Source organism: Glycine soja, chromosome 20 (genome assembly GCF_004193775.1).
Source record: "Glycine soja cultivar W05 chromosome 20, ASM419377v2, whole genome shotgun sequence".
NCBI lineage: Eukaryota > Viridiplantae > Streptophyta > Magnoliopsida > Fabales > Fabaceae > Glycine > Glycine soja.
The window spans coordinates 46,859,789-46,882,432 of NC_041021.1; the positions used below are offsets into that span (position 1 = coordinate 46,859,789).

The 22,644-nt window shown below is 32.6% G+C and overlaps 3 protein-coding genes across 7 annotated transcripts; 2 read left to right on the forward strand and 1 right to left on the reverse strand.

Moving 5' to 3' along the window:
- Positions 1-3,561: 3,561 nt before the first annotated feature.
- On the forward strand, positions 3,562-6,294 carry LOC114403629. 2 transcript variants are annotated; one of them, XR_003664682.1, is made up of 3 exons: positions 3,563-4,359; positions 5,786-5,932; positions 6,046-6,294. XR_003664682.1 is itself a non-coding variant. In XM_028366714.1 (2 exons), exons 1-2 carry the CDS (start codon positions 4,094-4,096, stop codon positions 5,847-5,849), a joined length of 330 nt encoding a protein of 109 aa, XP_028222515.1. In that variant the 5' UTR covers positions 3,562-4,093; the 3' UTR covers positions 5,850-6,294. The 2 variants fall into 2 exon arrangements, 1 of the variants encoding a protein (XP_028222515.1); XM_028366714.1 differs by having other exon boundaries at positions 3,562-4,359; positions 5,786-6,294.
- A 49-nt stretch (positions 6,295-6,343) lies between these two features.
- Positions 6,344-8,047, reverse strand: LOC114403628 (protein PFC0760c-like). Of its 3 annotated transcripts, XM_028366713.1 has the most exons (4): positions 7,793-8,047; positions 7,606-7,673; positions 6,769-7,506; positions 6,344-6,635 (listed from the first exon to the last, which is right to left on the reverse strand). In XM_028366713.1, the coding sequence occupies exons 1-4, from the start codon at positions 7,874-7,876 to the stop codon at positions 6,596-6,598; spliced, it is 930 nt and encodes a 309-aa protein (XP_028222514.1). In that variant the 5' UTR covers positions 7,877-8,047; the 3' UTR covers positions 6,344-6,595. The 3 variants fall into 3 exon arrangements, with proteins under 3 accessions (XP_028222514.1, XP_028222511.1, XP_028222513.1); XM_028366710.1 differs by having other exon boundaries at positions 6,344-7,506; positions 7,793-8,045; XM_028366712.1 differs by having other exon boundaries at positions 6,344-7,506; positions 7,606-7,670; positions 7,793-8,043.
- Positions 8,048-14,597: 6,550 nt separating this feature from the next.
- LOC114402279 (heterogeneous nuclear ribonucleoprotein 1-like) lies at positions 14,598-18,328 on the forward strand. 2 transcript variants are annotated; one of them, XR_003664405.1, is made up of 3 exons: positions 14,598-15,022; positions 16,107-17,461; positions 17,956-18,328. XR_003664405.1 is itself a non-coding variant. In XM_028364790.1 (2 exons), the coding sequence occupies exons 1-2, from the start codon at positions 14,801-14,803 to the stop codon at positions 17,313-17,315; spliced, it is 1,431 nt and encodes a 476-aa protein (XP_028220591.1). In that variant the 5' UTR covers positions 14,598-14,800; the 3' UTR covers positions 17,316-17,703. The 2 variants fall into 2 exon arrangements, 1 of the variants encoding a protein (XP_028220591.1); XM_028364790.1 differs by lacking the exon at positions 17,956-18,328 and having other exon boundaries at positions 16,107-17,703.
- The last annotated feature ends 4,316 nt before the right edge of the window (positions 18,329-22,644 follow it).

The window sequence follows — 22,644 nt, forward strand, 5'->3', positions numbered from 1 at the left end:
AAAAAGGAGGAAAAAAGAGGATTAGGTGATACTTTCTATTATACATTCTTTAGTTGTCATTAGGGATTCTTTCTCTCAAGAAGCGTTGCAGGCATAAGGAGAAGGATTATGGTGAAAGCTCACATCTTTTCAAGCGTCAATGGAGTTCTATTTTTTCTCTCCCTTAATCTCTATTGTTCTTAGTCTCTCTATGTCTTGCTAAAACTCTGTTGTTAGAATGAAGAAGATTTCTATGTAAGTTATGAGTCTTTGATTTGAGGATTTTTTTCTTAAAAAACGTTTATCTTATCATCGTGTTAGTATTATCTTTAAAGATGTTTTTAGTCTTTAAAAAAATTTCAACTTCTAATTTTAGTCTTCATAAAATTTTAATTTTTTTCTTAATTATTATTTTGTCTAGTTTTAAACTTTTTTAAACATTGATGGTAATTATTAAAAAAAGTTACTAGTTGAATGATTTAAGTGTGGTGTAAAAAACCAATAAGTCGTTGATTCGAGTGGTCAAAACTCGATCTTCTTAAATAAAGTCTCAGGTTTAAATTTTGTGAATGAAAAAAATATAATTGAGAGGAATAATTCCACTATAGATGATCCCTCAGATTTTCCAACGAAGATTAATAATCATTAAAACTACCAACATCATGATATAAAAAAATGTGGTGTAAAAATTAAAAAATCTTTACAAAATTTTTATAATTAAAAATATATTTACAGTTGGTATATTTAAATTAAATTTAATGTTAATTTGCATTTTGCAAACTGAAATTCCATGTTAGAAAATAACTTATTTAATAAAATAATTTTTGTTTAATTTTGTTTATGCACTGGATTTCATTGAACTAATAACAGTTACATACCACAAGCGGTGATGCAGGGAGGAATACCCATAGTCTATGAAGAAGAAAAAAAGACTCAAATCCCAAGTTGAGCAATGTGATTATGTGAAACAAGAGAACCAAACAGAACAAACTAATTGAACAGTAAATGCGGCAAGACCCTGCATTTAATGTTTGAAGATTTTGAGTTGAATAAAGTACGTGATTGGTCCAGATATATGAAACTCACATGGTTAACGTTAACTCCCTGTATTTTAGGCGCGCCACACGTGGTATAGATCTCCCTCCCCATAATATGAAGCTCCCATCACCACCATCCAACCAGCAGCACCACTAATTAGTTAATGTAATAATCGAGTTGATAGGGAGTGTTTACTGTGCAACCATACTGCACTTTAGTTGAATCTGATTAAGCCTCCAAGTCCAAATCCTTCTTTGGCAGATTCAGTGTTGTCCACAAACTACGGACAAATTAATTGTCCATTTCAATTTCAATGGTGTAAGACAATTATATAAAGATATCATTGGTAGGACCGCATGTGAAGAGGTTGGGTTCTTAAAGATAACTTAAATCAGGTAGGATATAAACCAGTCATTTCGATCTCCACCTTCCCTGGCGCTAAACCACCTAGCATCTTTTTTCACACTGCCCTCCCGTAAATCTCTGTCGCCCATCATCTTGCAGATCTAAAGAAGCCCTATCACAAATCTCTTTTTCCAATATTGGACCTTGATTGAAACAGATTTGAGTAGACTCCCCCGTCCCACAGTCGATCTTGCGCGCCTCCTTCACTTTTGGCTTTGGTGGTTGCAGAGGCATGGGGCAGTTGGCGGAAGTTTTGCCATTTTTGTGATGGTTTGCGATCTCCTTCGCAATTCACAGTGGGATTTATTGGGTTTGCTTTGAGTTTTCATGGTTTGCAGTGGTTATATGGTTTCTTTCGCCCTTGGATTCGGTAGGAATGAGGCGTCGGGACAAGATGAAAGGGGTGGCTGACAACAGCGACACACGATGGTCCCCGTTCACATGCAAGGAAAGGTTTCGCAGTGGTTCGTCATTCTCCTTTGGGAATGAATTTCTTGTTGATCTGTGTTGAATTTTTTGTTCTATGTTAGATCCTTGTTGTTTGTTATTTTCTTGAAAGTCATTGATGGTCATGGAGAAGCAATGGATAGAAAAGTAATGGAGAGAGAAGGAACAACAGAGGAGATTAGGTGGTGGAGAAACGAGTAATCAGGAACAAATTGGGAAAGAAAAGCAAAAAAGGAAAAAAAGAAAAAATTAAAAAAATATTAATCATTGATTTCAAAATCGTCATCTAATGATTTAAATTTACTTAGGTACCGTGTGAAAAATCTTTTACTTTCGTACAATAGAATCCGTCGATAAATAAAGGATGAAGAAGAAAAATCTTAAGAGAATTTGTCTAATTTTATATAGTACGGGAAAAAAAAATCCTTATGGTGGTGACACTTCAGTTTGGCCAACTGCTAAAAGGTTACTTTTTTTTCTTCTTAAAAATTAAGGTTACTTCTAACTTTTATTGGAGTCTTTCCCCTTGGGTGTAGTTTTAGTTTTTATTGAATCACGAAAAAAAAAAGTTTGTATTGGTATTGAAGGAACATATGTACTTATGTAGTATAAAGGCCTCAGACTTGCGAAAGGAAAAAACTGTACTCTAAACTTAATTGACTAATTATAATGAATATTCCCTGTCACTCACAAGTGCTTTGATGACAATAAGAAAGATAATACTGTAGAAAAAATGATGATAAAAATATTAATCCATTTTAGATTTTAGATTTTTTTTTCTATTCATATATTATTTTCTTTTTCATTTATTCTTACTTCTTACAATTTTATCTAGTAAGTCATTGCTGCAGTGGAACTGGATCATTTCATAAGTGGTTCATATTAATTTTAATCATCAGATTAATCTAACGACAATAGTATTGTACACACTAGATGTTAGTCCCTCCTAGCAACTCCCCCTCCCATCAGTTCCTCCGACCACCATTAGCAGACGTCAGAGATGATTTCCGACGGCGGCGTTTTTTTTTTCTTCTTTCCTTCAGCTTCCCTCTACTGATAACCACCGCATCACAGCCGCACCCCTATAATAGTCATTCACCGGAAACAGTCCATGTTTTCATTATTGCCGTTAGGGGTAGCACAGCTGGCAGTGAGGGACTTAGTAGAATAATTCTGTTATAGGAACATTCTGTTTCTAACCAAAATCGTCTCCATCGGAGCCACTGTTGGAGAGTACAATGAAGAAGAAGAGGAGAAAAGTTCTGATGGTGGATGATGCAAAATAAATTTTTGCACCTTAATTGATCTTACGGCTAAAAGTAATGGTGTAAAATGGACCACTTTTTCAGTGATCCACCATAGAATTCGTCTATCTAGTATTATATCTTAGTTTTTTTAATATTTTAGGTATAAAGTGATAATTATAGAATAGTTAAATAATAAATAAATTATTAAATAACAAAAAATATTTCTATTTTCCAATTAAATATTTATATAAAACATATAATAAATAAAAATAAAAATTGAAAAATATAATGATTTTTTTTTTTACCACGGTTTCATTTCATGCCATACGCTAAACAACCTGATTTTAATTTTAAATTTCTTTTTTCCAACAAACCCAATTAAATATAATCCATTCAGATTTGATTCTATCTCCTAATCTTAAAAGAATCCAATTCATAAATCCTGTGCAAATGACGGGATTTATCTTTTTAAGGCGTTGAAAAAGGATTTTACAAAAACATTATTGAAAGTGAGTAAAATCTGTTTTTATTAGAGAGTGTTTTTTTCTTCCCCTAGTAGTAATAATAAAGCAAAAACCTGTTTTCGGAACAGTGCGAGACTGTACGTGCATCAATTCGGATTCTGGTTGTGGATTGTTTTCACTTTGTAACCATACAAATTTATGTCGTTTTCTTGTTTGTTGATACTCACTGCTCCTCCATTAAGTGGGTCGTGTCAAAGTTAATATCTTTTCTTCCGCTTTCATTCTGTTTCCCCTGTTTTTGTCTTCCTTCAACTCTTTGGTAAGTTTCCTCCGAAATTTCGGTTTTTGGAGGGACATAGATAGCACTTGCGCTGTGATTTTCAGGTCAATGGGTCAAATGGGTTTCTTCCAAGTTCCTTAATTTCCCTGAATTTTCGTTTTTTCTACTTCGGTCTGCCACGGAAAACGTACCAGAGAGAGAGAGAGAGAGCATAAAGAGTGTTGTTATTATTGATGGATACTAAAAAGTCAACCAAGGATACTAATGGCTGCATTAACAAGCCTATGGCTGTGACTGTGACTCTGACAGTGGCTTCTTTAGAGGGCAGAAAGGTTGAAGATCATAGCAATAGAGAAGATGAGAGTGATTCCAATTCTTTGTTGCCAGTGCGAAAAGGAGGAATTGCACGGAAATCAGATAAGACTTATAGGAAAAGGAAAGTGCAGTGGAACGATAGGATAGGAAACAAGCTTGTTGAGGTTTTGGAATACGAGCCAAGGTAACTAGTAACTGACTAACTTGTGTGTGTGTGTGTGTGTGATGAATTTTGCTCAGATACATCACAGTCACACGTTGCAAATAAATAAACACGTGCGTGTTGTGTACTGGCTCAATCAGCTGTATGTTGATAAAAAAGAGAGAGAAAGAAAACTTTGAAATAGTTTCCTCCCCCCCCCCCCCCCCCCCCCCTATTTTGTGCAAATGGCAGAATTCATGTGTGTCTCTGCCTCCTTTGAATTTATTGTTGTTGTATCATGTATGCCTATTGCCTAATGCATTGGTGGGTCACTGAATTACAGTGTCCTTTATTGTTATATCAGGGTGACTTCATTTATGGATGCATCAATGTGGCTAATTGTGTATTTTGCCCTTTATGAATCCTTTTTCATGTTTAGTGTATGTTAAGCATTCCTGATATTCGTAGAATTTCCCTGCCAATTTTTCATCAAATTCTCTAACTAAAATTCTCCTTTGTGGATTCATTTACATTTTCTTTTTGTGTGTTGTTTCACTTTCACACATTCCAGGAGTAATCTTAAAATGTGAAGAAAGATTTGTGAAATTGAAAATATTAATTTTCTGATAGTCCTTTCAAAAGGCTCCTGAGAAGTACCTTCGTTCTTTACTTGCTTCTGACCACCTGAGAATTAACATTTGCAATGACTGATATTCAGCACTATAAATGGAAATGTCACAATAATTAGGTAACTATAGCATTTTATTATGTCTACGGTGACTTGTGTTCACTTTTTGTTTTGAAATATTGATCTCTCTTTTAATTCAAGATTTGTGTTTTATGTTAATTTTATACCAATCACATACATTGTATATAGTTTTGTCATGTCCTGTTCTTTTAAAGTTAGTTATAACACCATATATCATATAATTGTCCTCTGTCATATCTGTGTTTTCTAGCTCATATCATAAGACAAATTTTAGGAAATAAAAATCCAGTTCTTATCTATATAGAAATTAGAAACAGCAATAAAAGTTGTTTTTTCCATTAAAATGAATGAGGTGAGAACATAAATTAGCACAAGTAGTAAATTTTGAGACATGTTCTTGTTTTATGGCTTAGGAAGATATGTTATACAAGCCCTGAGACTCAACCAATCAACAACTTCTGAAATGAAATTGAACTTATTCATCTTTTTTTTCTTGATATACATAAATATTTAATTATGTGATTAATTCAGAGGTTAAATTTGGTAGGAGTTTCTCCCAAGTATGCTGGTGGAAAAAAAATAAAGGAAGAAAACAATAACCAAAGTTTTCTATCGTACCTGGGATACAAGTTCGAAGCATTTGCTTTACAATGTTATTCTAGCAAATTCTAGCGAAACAAGGTTGAATATGATAATCAAGCCGAGATGTGACATATAACCATAATTATCTCACATTTGGTCTTTCAACTATATGCGCAGTGATGTTAGTGACTTAGAGGATGAGGATGACGGCGGCGATCCTTGTATCTGTTCAATTATGTAGAGATCACCTTGATAAGCGATGCCAAATTTTCTGCTGGACTTATCATGGGAGCATCCTTGGGGGCTGTGCAACCTGAGTTTGAAGTAAATATGATGACTTGGGACTAACTCTCCAATAACCAAGATAAGAAGCTCCTTGTGTTTGCCAATATTTGGATCCAGTTTATCTTACTAGATTTTTTGACATGATTTCTTAGGTTGACTTTTGTGAGCTCTCCAGCAGATCAAAGAACACACACATTGCTTCCAACAGTATGATTTGGAAAGTATAGATAGTAGCACAACTTCCTTGTAGATTAAGTAAATAAACATTTTCATGCTTAGCCACAACTTCCAACAATATGACTTGGTACTGTTTCTCTAAGAATTATGCACTCATTATGTGGAATAAATTTTCATGATTCTAGTATTTATTCCCAAGTAATCTGCCGACAGGGTTTCTTTGATTCCGTTTGCATTTAGTTTACTTTTTATAATATATTAACCCATGTTGCGTACACAAAGATCACTTTGCAGAATGTCTTAATGAATACAATGTACTGTAATGTGAACATGAAAATTGAGAACACCTCAAATTGTATAGCTGTTACATGAAGATACAAAATACACAAATACACTCCCCATTGATTACAACATAACCATTCACAAAACAAAACAAAATACGGCATAAGAATTAGAAATACAAATACAATGAAATCAACCCAACCGGCAGATACTGATTTGGTGAATGAATAATCAACAGAAGAATCAAAATTTGATGCGTCCTCCTTTGAAGTTGCTGTCCATGCTGGTGGCAAAAAAAATGCTTCGTTAAGTCCACAGAATTGATATTTTCTAAGTTTCTGTTTTTTTCAATGACATGACCGCATCATTGGCAATGAATTGTGGTCGAGGAGACACGATAATTAGGAGAAACCAACCAGTTTGAAAGACTAGCATCAACTGCAATTTCTGGCAATAGAGGCATGGACTGAAGGGCATTTGATTCCAAGCTGCAAGGTGAGAAATTCAAGCTTGCTTCAGAGACTAAGGGCATGTTTGTATGTTGCTTTGATGGAACATTCTCCTTCCTCGTGTGCTTGCTTGATGATACAACTTTTGTTTTGATTGCTTTCCACTGTGTGAGATTCTCCACAGGGATCAGAACAGAATGCATGTCCTTGCTTCTGTCTCCTCCACTTAAATTGGATTTCAGCTCAGCTTCATCTAGCATCTGATTCCTTATCTTATCTTCTGCCAGAGAAGGATAGCATGACTCCGCCAACTCTTTCTGTTTAGTGTTTGCATCACATACCTCAGCCTCATCATTTTCCAAACTTCCATCACAACCATCATCATCCCAATCATACTCATCATCATCAAATTCATTGTCATCGTCATCCTCATAGTCATCAATGTCAGAATCCTCATATGCCATTTCATCCTCCTGATCATCATATCCATCTCCGCAATTGTAATATCTATGATTAGAAGGGTATCTCACTGGCAAGGCTGCAGATCCTTCTGTTTCTGCAGCATGGTTCCTATTTTCTTCTTCCTCATTATTCAATACCTGATAAGCTGTGGGGTTTGGCTCATATACCTGTACATTCAAATTGAAGGTAACTTTCTTCTTCTTGCTTTTAACACTATTCTGCTCCTTAACTTCATCTCTTCCTCTGAAAAATAAAATAAATATAAATAAATAAATAACCTATCTTATCTACACATTCACATAACACATCAAGGTAAACGAAGAGAGAGTAATAAATACTAACCTGAAATCAGAATCAGGGATAGTGAATTTTTCGGTTATGGCAAGAGCTTCATAATTTCCATATTTCTGCTAGATAATACAATTATCTTTTTAAGTTTTAATTGATAAGTGGCAATCTAGATCAAGTATGAACATCTTTTTATACAAATATTACAAATTAAGAACAAAGGAATGGGGTGTGTACTTACTTGGTGTCCAGCTAGGACTTTGTAGATAGTCTTTCTACGCTTTCTTTTGTTGGATAGACCAAAACATGCCATGAAACAACCCATGTCTATTGGGAAGAGGAAGAGGATAAGGGGGAGGAATGTTGTTGATAAGGTGGCATATAATGAATGAAAGTAACTGAGTCAGAAACTGACATGCATGCCACCCAGAGAGAGAGAGAGAAGGGAGAGGAACATGTGACAAGTTTAAAAGCCGTTTGGCTCCAAAGAATTTCGAAAATATTAACGTTAGGCTTTTAATGATGATTGTGGGCACAAGAGTATTTTAATAATGTAAGAATGAAAGGTAGGGACAACATTGGTTACTTTGTCTCATATCTGAAAAATCTTTTGCTCTCCTATATTTGACTACTTGTCGTTATAGCAAGAAAGGAAAATGCCTTGTATTTAATCTTCTTGAAACCGGATTGGGTAGTGAATTTGTGAAGCTTCCGTTTTAAAACATCTTGTCAATTTGATAGGTAAAAATGAATGGCATTGTAGAAAATCATGGAAACAAGTTTTTCTCCGTAAACAAAATGATCGGATGGTTCATGATTTTTTTTATAACCATGTTATTGATATAAAATAATTTATTAATTTTATCAATATTTAATCTCTACTGATAAATTTAACTCATCAGTTTTAATGAATTGTCGAAAAATCGAATGGTTCATGGTTTACATCAACTAATTGTTTTAATCAATTGCTAAATTACCTTGCCACTCTTCAAATTAAAGTCGTGCTTTTGCAAAATTAATGTCTTGAATGGTTGGCATATCTATAACATAAATGTCCAGCTAGATCATAATTTTTTTAATACTTCTTGTTTTACTGCGTTTTTAATACTTCTATGTCATGCTATGTAGTACTATTTTGGTCGAAGAAAATATCGTAAGCCATATCTAGAACGTGGAATCATTCGCAGTACCATAAACTATGTTTCTATTTAAGCTACTTTGATATTCAAGTAGAACTACGAATATTTTCATTATTTTGCTTTTAACTTACAAGAGTTATTATACTACTTATGTATCGAGACAATAATTTAGGCGTTCACTTTGAAATTTGAATCAAACACTTGATTTTTCATCCCTTTTTGTTGAGTTACTGCTTTGCTTTATTCAAAGAAGAATAATAAAATTCTTTACCCAAAAGAAAGTATCACTTGCTAGTGACTACTTTACTCATAGCTTGGTAGTATGTAATGAAATAAAATTGAGAAAAAAATGTTTGAATTAAAGTATAGTATAATGAAAGTAAAGGATTCACTTTAATTTTTTTTCACTTCTCCTCTACCAGACTATGCATTAGCCTGTTAATTAAAAAGAATTTACAATTTTACTTAATAGGTAATTAATCCTGATAGTTATCAATCACGAATAATAGTGGTTTCAAATCTTCACAATATTTATTATTATTTTAAAATCAACAAAATATATATAATATGGTGGTTTGAAAATTATATTTGGAAAGATTATTGATGCTCTTCTATTTCTAATTGGAAGTGAGACAAACTTGCAAGAGTTGAGATGACAACGTTGACCTGCTTCATGTGTCCATCTCTGGTGAGTTTGGAAGACAAGAAGAGATTAAGAATTAGATGCAGCAACAGCATGTCAGTGAATATTCGAAGGGAGCCCGAACCCGCTAACGACGTTGGTGAAAGCGTTTGCTCCCGCCATGGTGGCCAATCTGGGTCTGGGCTTCCACTTCCTAGGCTGCACTGTGGACGAACTCGGAGACATTGTATCAGTGAAGATGCCCCAAACAAGCTCAGCAAAAACCCTCTTTGGAATTGCGCTTGCATTTCCGCAATGGAAGTCATGAAAATTGTCGTCGACAATGGGGGGTTTTGTGCTGATTGGGAGCTACTCGTCGCTGGAGTTGATGTCGTTGAATTTTCTTGCAGAGAAGAAGAAGTTGTATTTCGTTCGCTGATTTTAAAATTATATTTGTTTTATTTTATTAATTTCAAAATAAGAATAAATATAGCGACGGTTTTTAACCGTCACTTTTCAACTTAATAATTTATCACCTAGCTGAAATTCATTCAATTTGAGGAAAATTATCCAATTGGATAAAATTAAAAAACAAAAGGATACAATTACATACTAAAAAACTTAATTAAACACTCAAAATAAACTAAAAGTGCATTTTGATAGAGAATTTCAATTGAGCAAAGAAATTTATCAGAGAATTTAAATTTTTGTAATCTAAAATTTATTGTTTGAATGTTTTTTTTATAAAAAATTTAAATTTTTGGAATTTTAAAACAGAATTTTAAATAGTTAAAGGTGTGAAATTTCATTTTGTTTCTGAAATGTGAGAAATTGAAATTTTCTTATTGACAGAAGAATCTTTTTAAACTTTTGCGTATTTTCTTTATAACCTTCATCATTTCTTCCACATGAAAGTTTTCAAAATCTTGTTCTCGAACTCGCGACTCTTCCCTCATGCCGATGATCCTCTTCTTCAAGAAATACCGTCTGAACTCGTGGAGCATCGATCGTGTATGGGCGTAGGAAGACACGTAGAACTGTATCCGTCAGTTAGGGAAGCAGTCATCGCTACCCATCACGCGGTAGAGGTGTTCTTCGGCGTGGAGGGCCTAGGCCATGCCTTGCGATGTTGATTGTGGTAGTGTACGTCGCCATGTCTCGATTTTCCTGCAACTTCTCATACTGCATCAATATTATTTTCTTTGGAAGTACACATGTCATATATTCTCTTCTTTTTGCATTTATTTTCTCACCCTCACAACTTTAATTTTTTTTTTATTCAAACACAAAATTTTAAAAATAAAAGAATTTCAATTGAAATATTTAAAATTCTTAAAATCGAAATTTTAACTTCACTAGTCCAAACACACTCTAAGAGAATTAAGCCTCACAATAACTACGCGAAGAGGTTGGATATCAACCCTATGAATTTCTCTAGCGTATTAAGGATAGAATAAATTGGGCTTGTACACATGTAAGGAAGGGTCATGTTTCCTGTACCCCGTGTATTTCGTACACCCCCTTTCAAGTTTCACCTTTCATAGCAGTGGCGATTTTCGTTCCCATGTCACCGCCACATAAAGTGATTGCACTCCCTGCAGAGAGATATTTGCTTCCTCTTTGTGGCACCACATCTTCTAGTCCCTTTTGCTATAGAGGCCAGTTTTTGTTTTTTTGTTTTGTTTTTTGTGGTGTTTGTGTTTTTTTCGGATTATTGAATTCAAAAACTGAGGTTGTGTTGCAAAGTAAAAAAATTCATATTAATTTGCATGTTTTTGTTGCCTCCAAAGCAAATGATATGTAAGTTTAGTTAGGTTGTCCCGGAATAGGTAATATGGAATGCATCAACTAATCTAAAATTTATATTACGGATTGCCTGTGCCAAAATTGGATTTGTATAAATTCCAGATCACCTAATTCGTAATGAAAATTTTATATTACGGATTACATACTCCAGAATTCGTACCTTTTCAAACGTTTTGGATTAGATGATCCAGAAACATTACATGATTTTGCCAAGTCCAGTAGCTACAATGATTGCAAGGTTGAATGTGTGAAATGTGACTACAATTTGAGTCATTGGATCATGACTGCAAGGTTGAATATGTGGAGTGTGCAAGGTAATTAATCCTCTATGATTTATGAAACCCACCGCGTATGTGGCAAAATTATGAATTACAGTGAGAACTTTCAAATATTATCTTTAGAAAGAAAATAAAAGAAAGAGGGAGAAAGGGAGGGAAAACCGGAGAAGCTGACGAGAAGAAGGGTACGCGTAGGGCTGGGAGTACAAGTATAACATATAGAATAAGAAGGATAATTCTGAGATTTTCAAAATTATAAAAGAAAAAGGAGGTGCATGTTGAAATTTATGAGGTGCAGGAAGTAACAGTCATAAGGAGCAATACAATTCATTGAACAATCCAAGATAAAAAAAAAAGTATATCCAAAATAATTTATAAAAATTATCATAGCAGTATTCACTTTTTCTCTCCATTTTTTTATACTATTTTGTCTCTTAATAATATTTTAAACTACATTACTACTATCTTTAATTGAATATAAAAAATCTCATTAACTACATATAAAGTTCAATTTCAAAATAACAATGCACTTTTTATTTATTTAATCTCCATCATCATCTTTCTCTTTTTATTTTATTTTTATTCTTTTTAAATAGAGAAAGGCACATTATGCTCACAGTGTCTCCCTCTACAAGCTCATTTTTGTGATCACTCTATAAGATTAAGCTCATTCTTGCCTACATATCTCATCTCCCTTTACAGTCTATTTTTTGTTAGCCCGAGAGGTTTTAGTAGGTTATAGGAAGTTAATTTTACACATCTTTTATACTCTCTGACATTGCATCAGAGTTTTTGTGTGGGTGTATGCAAGTTTCACTTCTCACTAAAGATCATTGCACTCATTGGAATCCTCAGTATTGCATGAAGCATCCATCATGTTCAAAAACACTACCAAAGCAAGCTTGACACTCAGATGCTAATATGGAATTAAAACTTGGGATCATGGTTAGCATCAAAATAACCCATTTATTATAATTAAAATTGTTGAAAAAAAACACTTAAATACGTATCATGGATTGGAGTCTTATTAAATCTTTTAGGTTTGGACCATCTTCAACTTAAGTATACTCATCTTGAGTTCTCATCTTTCATTTTGTTGTTATATATAATATTGATTAATTTAGTCATCATGTACAATTTCAGGTTTATATAATTTATGGATCCCCTCGTTTGAGTGTATATTGATTTATTTATGTATCTCTTTTGCACCAATAATTACTTCCCATTCTAATAAGTGCCTCTGGGATGTTACAATGTTATCTTAATAAGCATGTATACTAACTTTTAAAATCAAGATTTTTGTAAATATGTAATATAATGATATAAACTATTTATATTTTAAATAACATATTAATACCTTAGAATATATATTACAACAGCGTATCCACAAGTTTCTAAATTATATAACATTCTATATATAACATTTTGTTGATGACAACTTTTAATATAAATAATATTACAACAACAATGATAACAACAAAATATTATTTCAATAGACAATATCTGTGTCATATGATCACACAATATTATTTACTTTTTTTTGTCTTGTGTTAGAGATCACAAATGTTCCTTAATTTATCGCATAGAAATTTTAAAATTTTCATCAATAATATATAATACAAATGTATCAATTATCTTGGTTAAAAACTATAGTTTTGAAAAAAGTAATTTACTATGAAATACCTTTGTTTATTCATGTGGAAATAAACATGAAAATAAAATATTTAACAAAGATAAATTTTATATATTTTTTATTGTTGGGTTAAAATTAGATAAAGCAAGAAAAAATATACATGTCCCATGGTAAACCTATGTTAAATTTTCTTAATCCAATAAATAAACCATACAACATTCCCTTAACAATCAAGCAACATAAATTTTGAAAATTCAACATTTTTAGTAAATATGAAATCTAATGATAGGAATTTATTTATATGTTAAATAACAGATTGTACCTTAAGATAAATGTATTAATTTCCTTTTTTATATTATATGAAACTTTAAATACTTTTTCTTATCGATGACAACTTTTAATATAATGATTACAATTACAATAACAATAACAAAATCTCATCTTCAAGATAATATAGTCATAATATCGATTATATGAATCAACTCATTTCAATCAATTTGGTTAAAGATCAAATTTTAGCAAAGTTTTTTATGATGGCAAACCTCCAAAATTAATGTATGTATTGATAAAATTCAATGTTTGTTAAATTATATATATTAAAAATGATATATAATATCAATTAATTTCAGTCTAATTGTTTTATCATATTTGAAATGTATGCGTAATTTTATTTTTAGTATCATTAACTAATTATTTATTTTTATTATTCTATTTTAAAATTTAGATTCATGAATATATTTAGAGACCCCATGCGCACTTAGAAATAATTCTTTTGAATAAATTTTATTACACAACAGGCAAAAATTAATTTAGAATATATTTTATTAAAAAGTATATGTTAAAAATAGGATAGATTCAAAATTTATATTTATAAAATATATTTGACTTGATTAAAGTAAAAAAAAAAAACGAGAAAAAGCGCATAAGGCCACAACAAATTATTTGTCTTTAAATTGTGAAAAAAATGAGAGAAAATTAAATTCATTAAAAGGTAAATTTATCTACCTACTCACTAGTTGACATTTGATTTCAATAAATATGCATTATTATGTAATTTTTTGTTATTGTAAATCAATTAGAAATCATCTTTGATATAAATTTGAAGTAAATTATTTTTAAAATTGATAAACTTACGATATATATATATATATATATATATATATATATATATTGAATAATAATATAAAATTATTTTATATCATGAATATAAAGACTATTTATGCTAAAAAATACTTATAATTTTTTTATAACAAAAATGCAATTAATTACAAAATGCTTTCACTCTTTTTTAACAAAATAAAAAATATATGTATCTTTCATGTAAATGACAGCAAATTTTTACATTAAAAAAAAAGTAAATTTTATTTCTTCATTATTTTTTTCCTTCTGATTTATTATTATTTTTCTTACACTTAATTTTGTCTTTCTTGGTCCAAAGAAAGGATTGGAAGTGTATTTTGATTTTGATTATTAATTGAATAGAATTGTTATAAAAAAATGGAATCAAACAAATCTGAGCCGTGAAACGAGACTACCTTTTGAAAAACACTACAAAAACCAAACACACTCACTCGCACACTCTCATTCATTTATTCGTGTCTTGGAAGCCCTCACTCTTCCCTCTTTTCTTTCTTTCATCCCCAAATCAAAACCTAAATTCCCACCTTCAACTTTCTCCCCCAAATCGACCACCACCACTGTCAAGCCCATTCATTTATATTTTATTCGTATATATACATACAGAGAGTGAGTGAGAGAGAGAGTGGGAAGAATGGATTCGGATCAAGGCAAGCTTTTCATCGGTGGGATTTCATGGGATACGACGGAGGACAAGCTCAAGGAGCATTTCGGTAACTACGGCGACGTTTTGAGCACTTCCGTCATGCGGGAGAAGAACACTGGGAAGCCAAGGGGCTTCGGTTTCGTCGTTTTTGCGGATCCTAACATTCTAGATAGGGTTTTGGAAGACAAACATGTCATAGATGGCAGAACGGTAACGCTTCTATCATTTTTTTTTGTCATTTCTTTACTTCATGTTCCGATTGAAAATATTGTATTGTACTTTTTAGCGTGGTTGTTGCTGGTTCTGAATTGGGGGTATCTTCTAGGGGGTAAAAATGAGCCGTGGTTTATTTTTTGTTGTTAAATGATTGATGGCTTTTTGTTTAGGGTCTTAACTGTTCTCGCGGTTTGTTCATGGAGGTAGGGCTTATTTAGTTTTTTATTTCCTTGGCATATATTTACTTTTGGTTGACTAGTTTCTGTAACGCTGGGCTAATTGTTTTGTTCATGGCTTGCTTTGCTACTTTGGTTTTCTTAATTCAAGACGTGTTTTGCCAAAACTCTTTCAAATGATGAAGGTTTTAGGTCTTGTGCCTGTGGGCTAAGTTGTTAGGAAACAAGTAATTGTTGTGCTACTAGCTGTGGTGAACTGTTGTTGATGGATGGATGTGGAAAGGGACTGCATAGATTCCCCTGCTCTTTGTTTGCTTTGAAAACAAAAATCTGCTTTATTACTCAAGGGAGTTGATAAATGTTAGTATTTCTTTGGTTGTTGGTATACGATGCATTAAGTATATGATGATTGCAGTTTATCCGTACTACTTAAATCTCTTAGATTTTTTTTTTTCTCAAATTCTCAAATTGAGACAAGTATACTTGTAATTCCTTTGTTCAATTCTTGAAATGCAAAGAAGTAGAAATCTTTTGAAGTTGGAAGTATTCGATGCATTTCCTTCAACGATTTGCATAATCACAAGTGTTGACATATGCTTGTATTTAGGAATAGGATTGGTTTGCTTGTTTTCATGGATGAGTATGCCCCAGCTTGAATGCAGTACCATCAATGGTTCTTGTGGGATCTATTGATAGCTTTTGTCATGTTTTGTTTTGTATGGTTTTGGATATATATTATGGTCATATATGTAAAACCATGAATTAATGCCTCTTCCTCAAAGATTTGTTTTCATAATGTTGATAACGTGGAATATTGATTAATTGGGATCTTGTGTTTGCTTTTCTTTTCATTATCAATTAAAGGCCCAACTAGCAACTTATTTTATAATTTCATTATACAGGTTGATGCCAAAAAGGCCTTCTCAAGAGAGGATCAACAAATTTCTGTCACTTCCAGAGGTGGAAATTCCAATTCTGGCATGAATTCTGAAAATGGAGGAAACATCAGGACTAAAAAGATATTTGTTGGAGGGTTGCCTCCCACCCTGACTGAAGAAAAATTTCGTCTGTACTTTGAGTCTTATGGACATGTAACTGATGTAGTAGTCATGTATGACCAGAATACTGGGCGGCCACGGGGATTTGGGTTTATTTCATTTGATACTGAGGAGGCAGTTGATAGGGTTTTGCACAAATCATTTCATGATTTAAATGGTAAACAAGTTGAGGTAAAGCGTGCACTTCCCAAGGATGCCAATCCTGGTGCAAGTGGCCGTATGATGGGTGGTGCTGGAGGTGGTGGTGCTGGAATTGGTGGGTATCAAGGGTATGGGGCATCTGGTGGCAGCCAAAATGCATATGATGGTCGTATGGATTCTAGTAGGTATATGCAGCCTCAAAGCGCTGCAGGTGGATTCCCTCCTTACGGTTCTTCTGCCTATAGTGCTCCTGGGTATGGTTATGGTCCGGCTAATAATGGCATTGGTTATGGTGCATATGGAAGTTATGGTAGTGCCACTGCTGGGTATGGTGGACCTGCTGGTGCAACATATGGGAATCCTAATGTCCCTAATGCTGCTTATGCTGGTGGTCCACCTGGTGGCCCAAGAAGTTCATGGCCTGCTCAGGCTCCTTCTGGTTATGGATCTATGGGTTATGGGAACACTGCTGCTTGGGGTGCTCCTAGTGGTGGTGCTGGATCTGGTGGTGGCGGTCCTGGTTCAGCAACTGCAGGTCAGTCCCCTGGTGGAGCTGCTGGATATGGGAATCAAGGTTATGGATATGGTGGGTATGCTGGATATGGTGGAAGTGATAGTTCTTATGGGAATTCAAGTGCATATGGTACTGTTGGTGGACGTACTGGGAGTGGTCCAAACAGTAATGCTAGTGCTCCTGGTGGGACTGAACTAACAAGTAGTGGTGGCAGTGGCAACTATATGGGTGGTGGCTATGGGGATGCAAATGGAAATTCAGGTTATGGAAATGCAGCTTGGAGATCTGAACAAACTCATGCATCTGGAAATTATGGGACTCCTCAGGGAAATGGTGGGCAAGTTGGTTATGGTGGTGGCTATGGTGGTGCTCAGTCTCGACAAGCCCAACAGCAGTAATTTTGATAGTTGAATCTATTGCTGGATCTTGAACTTCAACTTGAGGATCCCTGGCCTTTTCAATGTCTTAAATCAGGAGGTCACAATGAATTCTTCCAGCAGCAAAGGAGTGGCTCAAAGATCGATGTCAATACACAATGGGACTGGTTGGGTTGCTTGAATCCCAGTAGTTTGCAGTATCTGCTTTCCTAGTTTATAATAAGTAGTATGGTTGAAGAGATACTAGATGCTACTTTCTATTTAGTATTGGTTTCTGCGTGTAGCTTTAATTTGCGTGCTTATGATTTTAGTTGGTCTGGAATTGTCAGTTCTTGTAGCATTTAAGCTATAGTATCATATTTCACCTTATATGATGGTTTGATGCAGTTTATTATCTGTGTTGTCTTTTTATTGGTGTTTGAATTTTATTTCTTGTCTGTTTACCTTTGATTACAGTTTGGCAGTAAAAAATCTTATTTTGTAGACTCATACTTTAATTGTCATGACAAATAGAAATATGAAGATGTAATCAAGGTATTTACTGATAGCAGTGGACACTTGGTTGATCACTTCGTAATGGGTAGCGTAATGGTAGTCATAGTAAAAAACTTTGAGGATGGCATAATCATTTTCCCCCTGTATTTGCACTTGTGTTGTACAGGAGGAGAGGTGCACGAGTATTGAAGTGGAGCCAAGTGTCCACTCAAGGCTAAGGAATGAACTTTGGTCAATCAGTATTGTGTTTTTCTGGACCAACACGTCGTCAAATTTGGAGATTCCTGGCTTTTCATGTGATAAAATCCTATAAAATCTGGTGTGTGATGGAGGGCAGAAATTGTGAGGGTTAGCGGCACATTGACTATATCTGTTGGCTGTTGACTCATTAGAATTTTATTCTAATTCTAGGTGTCCTGACTCCAGATGATTGATACTTTTGATTCTGGCATGTGTGTTTGAATATTCATGCTCCAAATAATTCAATGTCTGGAACATCTTTTAATGTGATATGGGCAAGATTTTTAAGAAGTTCCTCATTACATTTTCATTTTCTATCACTTATGGTTATCTTTTAGTTTTAGTTTTGTGTTTTGTGATGTTTAAATATTCTTTTATATGGCAAGTGCTTTCTCTTATACCTCTCAAGGGGTTAAATTGGCATTTCTTTTATGTAGGAAGTACTTTCTGTTCTTTCATAACTTGATGTATTGTTGAGTTATTCTCAGGTAGTCAATTTCTCGCAATTATTTTTAAATTCTGTTAACAAAATGTCCTTACTAATAATCCTCTTATTAAAGGAAGTATGTCTTTTAAGTTTGCAAGACGTTAAATATATTTATTTTTTGTTTTATTACTTTTTTTTCCACATTAGGTTTTTTCGTCTACAAAGTGTTCCCTTTGTTTGTCCCTACTTTTAATTTAGAAACGATTTGGATGTGATTTTAAGCATGGATGACCAATTGAATATAACACCTTACACATGGACAGGCTTTCCTTGTAGCAGATTTGGGAGGATTGGCGTTTACAGCGATTTAAAACAGCTTTTTAAGAGATGTTTTTGACATTTTCTTTATATTTAATTTCTTGGTGTATTCTAAGGAGTATTTATTTTTTCTTGGTGTTTTTCGTAATTACTGATAGTGATAGCACTTTCAAATTGTTAGTTTGTGACTTTTGATGAAATGTTAGGTTATATTGGCAGGCGCCTCCGTTGGGACTTGGGGGAACTGCGAAGTTCACAGAAAGAAACGCGCTTTCTTTGTGTGGACCCTTGAATGAAACGAGCTTACTAGTTAGGAGGCCCAAACATTACATAAAGCTTGTATTAATGAACTATGTACATAGCACATTTCCATACAAGGGGAGGAGTGGGAATGCGGGATCATAAAAACACATGAATGATGAAGTAATTATATAAAATAATCTCCTGTATAATCCCTTGACTCTGAATTGTTTGTGTTAAACAATGTGTTATTTGTGAAAGTTCTTGGGTTCGTTGCAATACTTGAACCTACCAGTCTCTTTCAAATCTTTAGAAAGTTATCGGAAGTTGAAAATTAACAGTCGAAATTAAAGGATCTGAGGCTTTTATTAATGGAAAAATGCTGAAAAGTGTCAAATGGAGCAAAACATAAGCTGAATGAATTACATGCAGTCCAGGTTTGGTGGCTAATTTCGTCTAATTAATTCTGCTAAATGCTCTAAATGAGTTTTACGATAAGACAGATGGTTGACATGTTTTTATTTGTTTTGATGCCAAAAACAGCTACTTTACTTCATGTTTTGGTTAAGAGATGAGATTTTTTTTTTCTTCTTCGAAGAAACGAAATAAAAGTGGATATTTGTTGCCGGAGTAAAAAAAATAAATGATTGGTAAAACTGATCATCAGCACACACCGTTTCTGATTTTTGATTTCGGTCTCTTATGTAGAATGGAGAGGAGAAACAAGACATTCTGTGAAGATTTTTTTTTTTATTACTTATAGGTACAAAATATTCATTGATTTTATTAATAATTAATCTTTACTAATGAATTCAATTAGTTACTTTTGTGAGATTTTCATTTTCATTTTTTTACACCCACAAGAGTTTTACGTTTAGGTATGATGATATGATTTTCTAACTTTCAACAAGTTTATGTTATAATGGTTGGCCTCCATGCCAGCAGGTTATGACATTAAATATATAAATTAAAAAATAATGCTACAATTTATTTGTTATATATAAAATCCAAAAAATAATGTTATATATATATATATAATTTTTATATATTTTAATTAATTAAATGATTTTGTGATGTCACTTTAAGCGATTATGTTAAATCTAGATTCAATTAAAATAAAGTAAAAGAAATAAAACATGGAAAATTAAAGATTCAATAAAAAATTGTAGATTTTCAAATTAGGAGACTAAAAATACAGAAAAAAGAGATCAAAATTAAGGATAAAAAATTAAAGTGGACTAAAATTCTAATCTAGCTTAAAATAAAATATACAATGATAGAAAAAATATTAAAATTAGTAATCCGTACATCTCATCGTCTTCAGAAAATACTGCTCTTGTTATTTCTAAGAGGACAATTATTCTTGCACATTGCTATTCATGGGGGTTTGTTTTTGAAGAAATTGAGCTTAGATATGCTGAACCAATCTTTAAAAAATAAATCTAACTAGATTGGCATATTAAACTAGTTGAACAAATACCAAAATGTGCTTGGGTTAAGTTCTAATATGCTCAAATTTTTTAAGTAATGTCTAAATTGAGTCATGTGGATGAAAATAATATAAATAAGAGGAGAGATTCTATTAAAAGTGATCAGTCTAATTTTTTGATGGAGATTAATCATAAAAAAATACTAATAAATGTTTCATATCAATATCGTAATAACACAAACAACTAATTAAACAAATTATGAGTTATTTTTTAGTTTAAATATTATGTAGAAGGTGTGAGAGAGACAATGAACAATGAAGGAAGGGGGTGGAGCTTGGAGGAGGTGAAGTAAGGAGAGGGGAAACCTTTATATTAAAATTTAATATAATACTAAAATATTTTGTCTTCAGTAAATGTTTTAATTTGTTTTTTTTTATTGAGTTCTTATAAATTATCTTTGTTTTGTTTATAGTCCCTATTAATGTTTTTCTTACCATCTTTTATGCAATGGATATTGGCGGTAGAGACAAAATAAATGAATTAAAATTTGTAAGGATGAAGCAAACTTTTTTTTTTTTTTGCAGGGATTAAAATAAAAAATTACTAACTTGGAAGGATGAGAAAATATGTTCAAACAAGTCATAACGTAAATAAGAGAGATAGAAAGAAAAGGAAAAAGGTAAAAAGAGAAAAGTAATGAATGTGATATCTGATGCAATAAAAAAAAGGAAGGAAAAAGTGAGATGACAATTAGATGAAAGAGAAAGGAGATGGACGAGCATACTTTTTCTTGGTTTAAATATATTTTTATACATGTAATATATATATATTTTTAGTTTACTACCTTTTTTTTTTTACTATCTAGCATTTTTAAATTTTTACTTTTGGTATTTATTAGTCTAAGTTCGTTAAATAATGACATGACACTCTGTTAATCTGTATATCATCACTTAATTAATGATGTAACACTCTATTAGTTTGTCATATTATCACTTAACCGGTCAATACTAATGAAAGATATCAATAGCAAAATTTTAGAAATGTTAGCTAGTAAAATAAAAAAATATTTTTTAGGTGATAAACTGTAACAAAAAATATTACATGTATGAAAAATATATTTAAATCATTTTCCTTTACATATTTCAAACACCTCACGCCTTGCTGCTTGGGCTTGAAGCTAGTTGTAATAACAAACATAGGGACAACAATTTTCACAAATTTTGTAGACTTGTAATTGTAATTGATATGCTTAAATTTTTAAAATCATTGAAATTCCATCATTAATCTGAAATACGTTGTCAATAAGAATTAAATATATGGTGCGTTTGATTTGCTAAGAAGACACGAGAGATAAAATAATATTAGACAAATAGCTAAGTTATAAGACAATTTTTTGTATCGTACTTTGTTTGGTGGTCGATACATGGTACATGTAATTTTGTGTTGTATCTTGTTTAATGTGCTTAAGTATGAGATAAAATAATACAAATTTTACTATAATATCTTTTGTACTATGCAATGTTTGGTTTGCACTAGGAAAAGATACAAAACAAGATTTTGAAACTTTTTAAATTATTTTATTATTTAACATACAATTTATTATCATGTTTTTATAAGTATCATATTATAAAATTTAAAAAATTTTAAATAATTAACGAAGTGCATAAGTAAGCTAATAATAATTTATCATATTGCCTTTCCTATCCATTTCAATTCTTTCTTTCTGTTCGTTTTTTAAAATTTTTTTGAGCGACCCAGCTTATCTTGCAAGTAAAGGAATGGGATGAAAAAAAGTTAGGTGTTAAACGTTGACCACACAACAAAGGAGAGTCACCTCCATGGAGGAGGCGCGACCCCTAATGCCATCGGGCCCAGGGCCTAGCCGGGTGAGACCGTCATAGGATCATGGAGGAGGCGCGACCTCGCCGGAGTTGGTCAAAAGAAATAATAAAAACATAACAAGAAGGAAGAAGAAGACAATGAAAACATTTGAATAAATTAATAATGAAAAGAAAGAAATAATGAGCAAAAATGAAAAATGAAACAACAATAGTTCATATGGCCTTCGTCGGTGGCCAAGATACCCATCTGCGAGGTGAAGTGAAACAAATCAACAGAAAAAAGAAAGAAAGAATGAAAAAATGAAAGGGAAGAAGAGGGGAAGGAAGAATGAAGAGGAGGAGCATATGAAAAGAAAAAG

What these genes read in the sequence shown, in the direction of transcription:
- LOC114403629 (XM_028366714.1), top strand. Translation starts at nt 4,094, where the DNA reads ATGGATACTAAAAAGTCAACCAAGGATACTAATGGCTGCATTAACAAG. An exon ending in GTTTTGGAATACGAGCCAAG is followed by an intron (nt 4,360 to 5,785) that starts GTAACTAGTAAC and finishes CTATATGCGCAG; the next exon opens with TGATGTTAGTGACTTAGAGG.
- LOC114403628 (XM_028366710.1), bottom strand. Translation starts at nt 7,876, where the DNA reads ATGGGTTGTTTCATGGCATGTTTTGGTCTATCCAACAAAAGAAAGCGT. An exon ending in AAGTCCTAGCTGGACACCAA is followed by an intron (nt 7,674 to 7,792) that starts GTAAGTACACAC and finishes TGTATTATCTAG; the next exon opens with CAGAAATATGGAAATTATGA. An exon ending in ATCCCTGATTCTGATTTCAG is followed by an intron (nt 7,507 to 7,605) that starts GTTAGTATTTAT and finishes TTTATTTTTCAG; the next exon opens with AGGAAGAGATGAAGTTAAGG.
- LOC114402279 (XM_028364790.1), top strand. Translation starts at nt 14,801, where the DNA reads ATGGATTCGGATCAAGGCAAGCTTTTCATCGGTGGGATTTCATGGGAT. An exon ending in ATGTCATAGATGGCAGAACG is followed by an intron (nt 15,023 to 16,106) that starts GTAACGCTTCTA and finishes TTCATTATACAG; the next exon opens with GTTGATGCCAAAAAGGCCTT.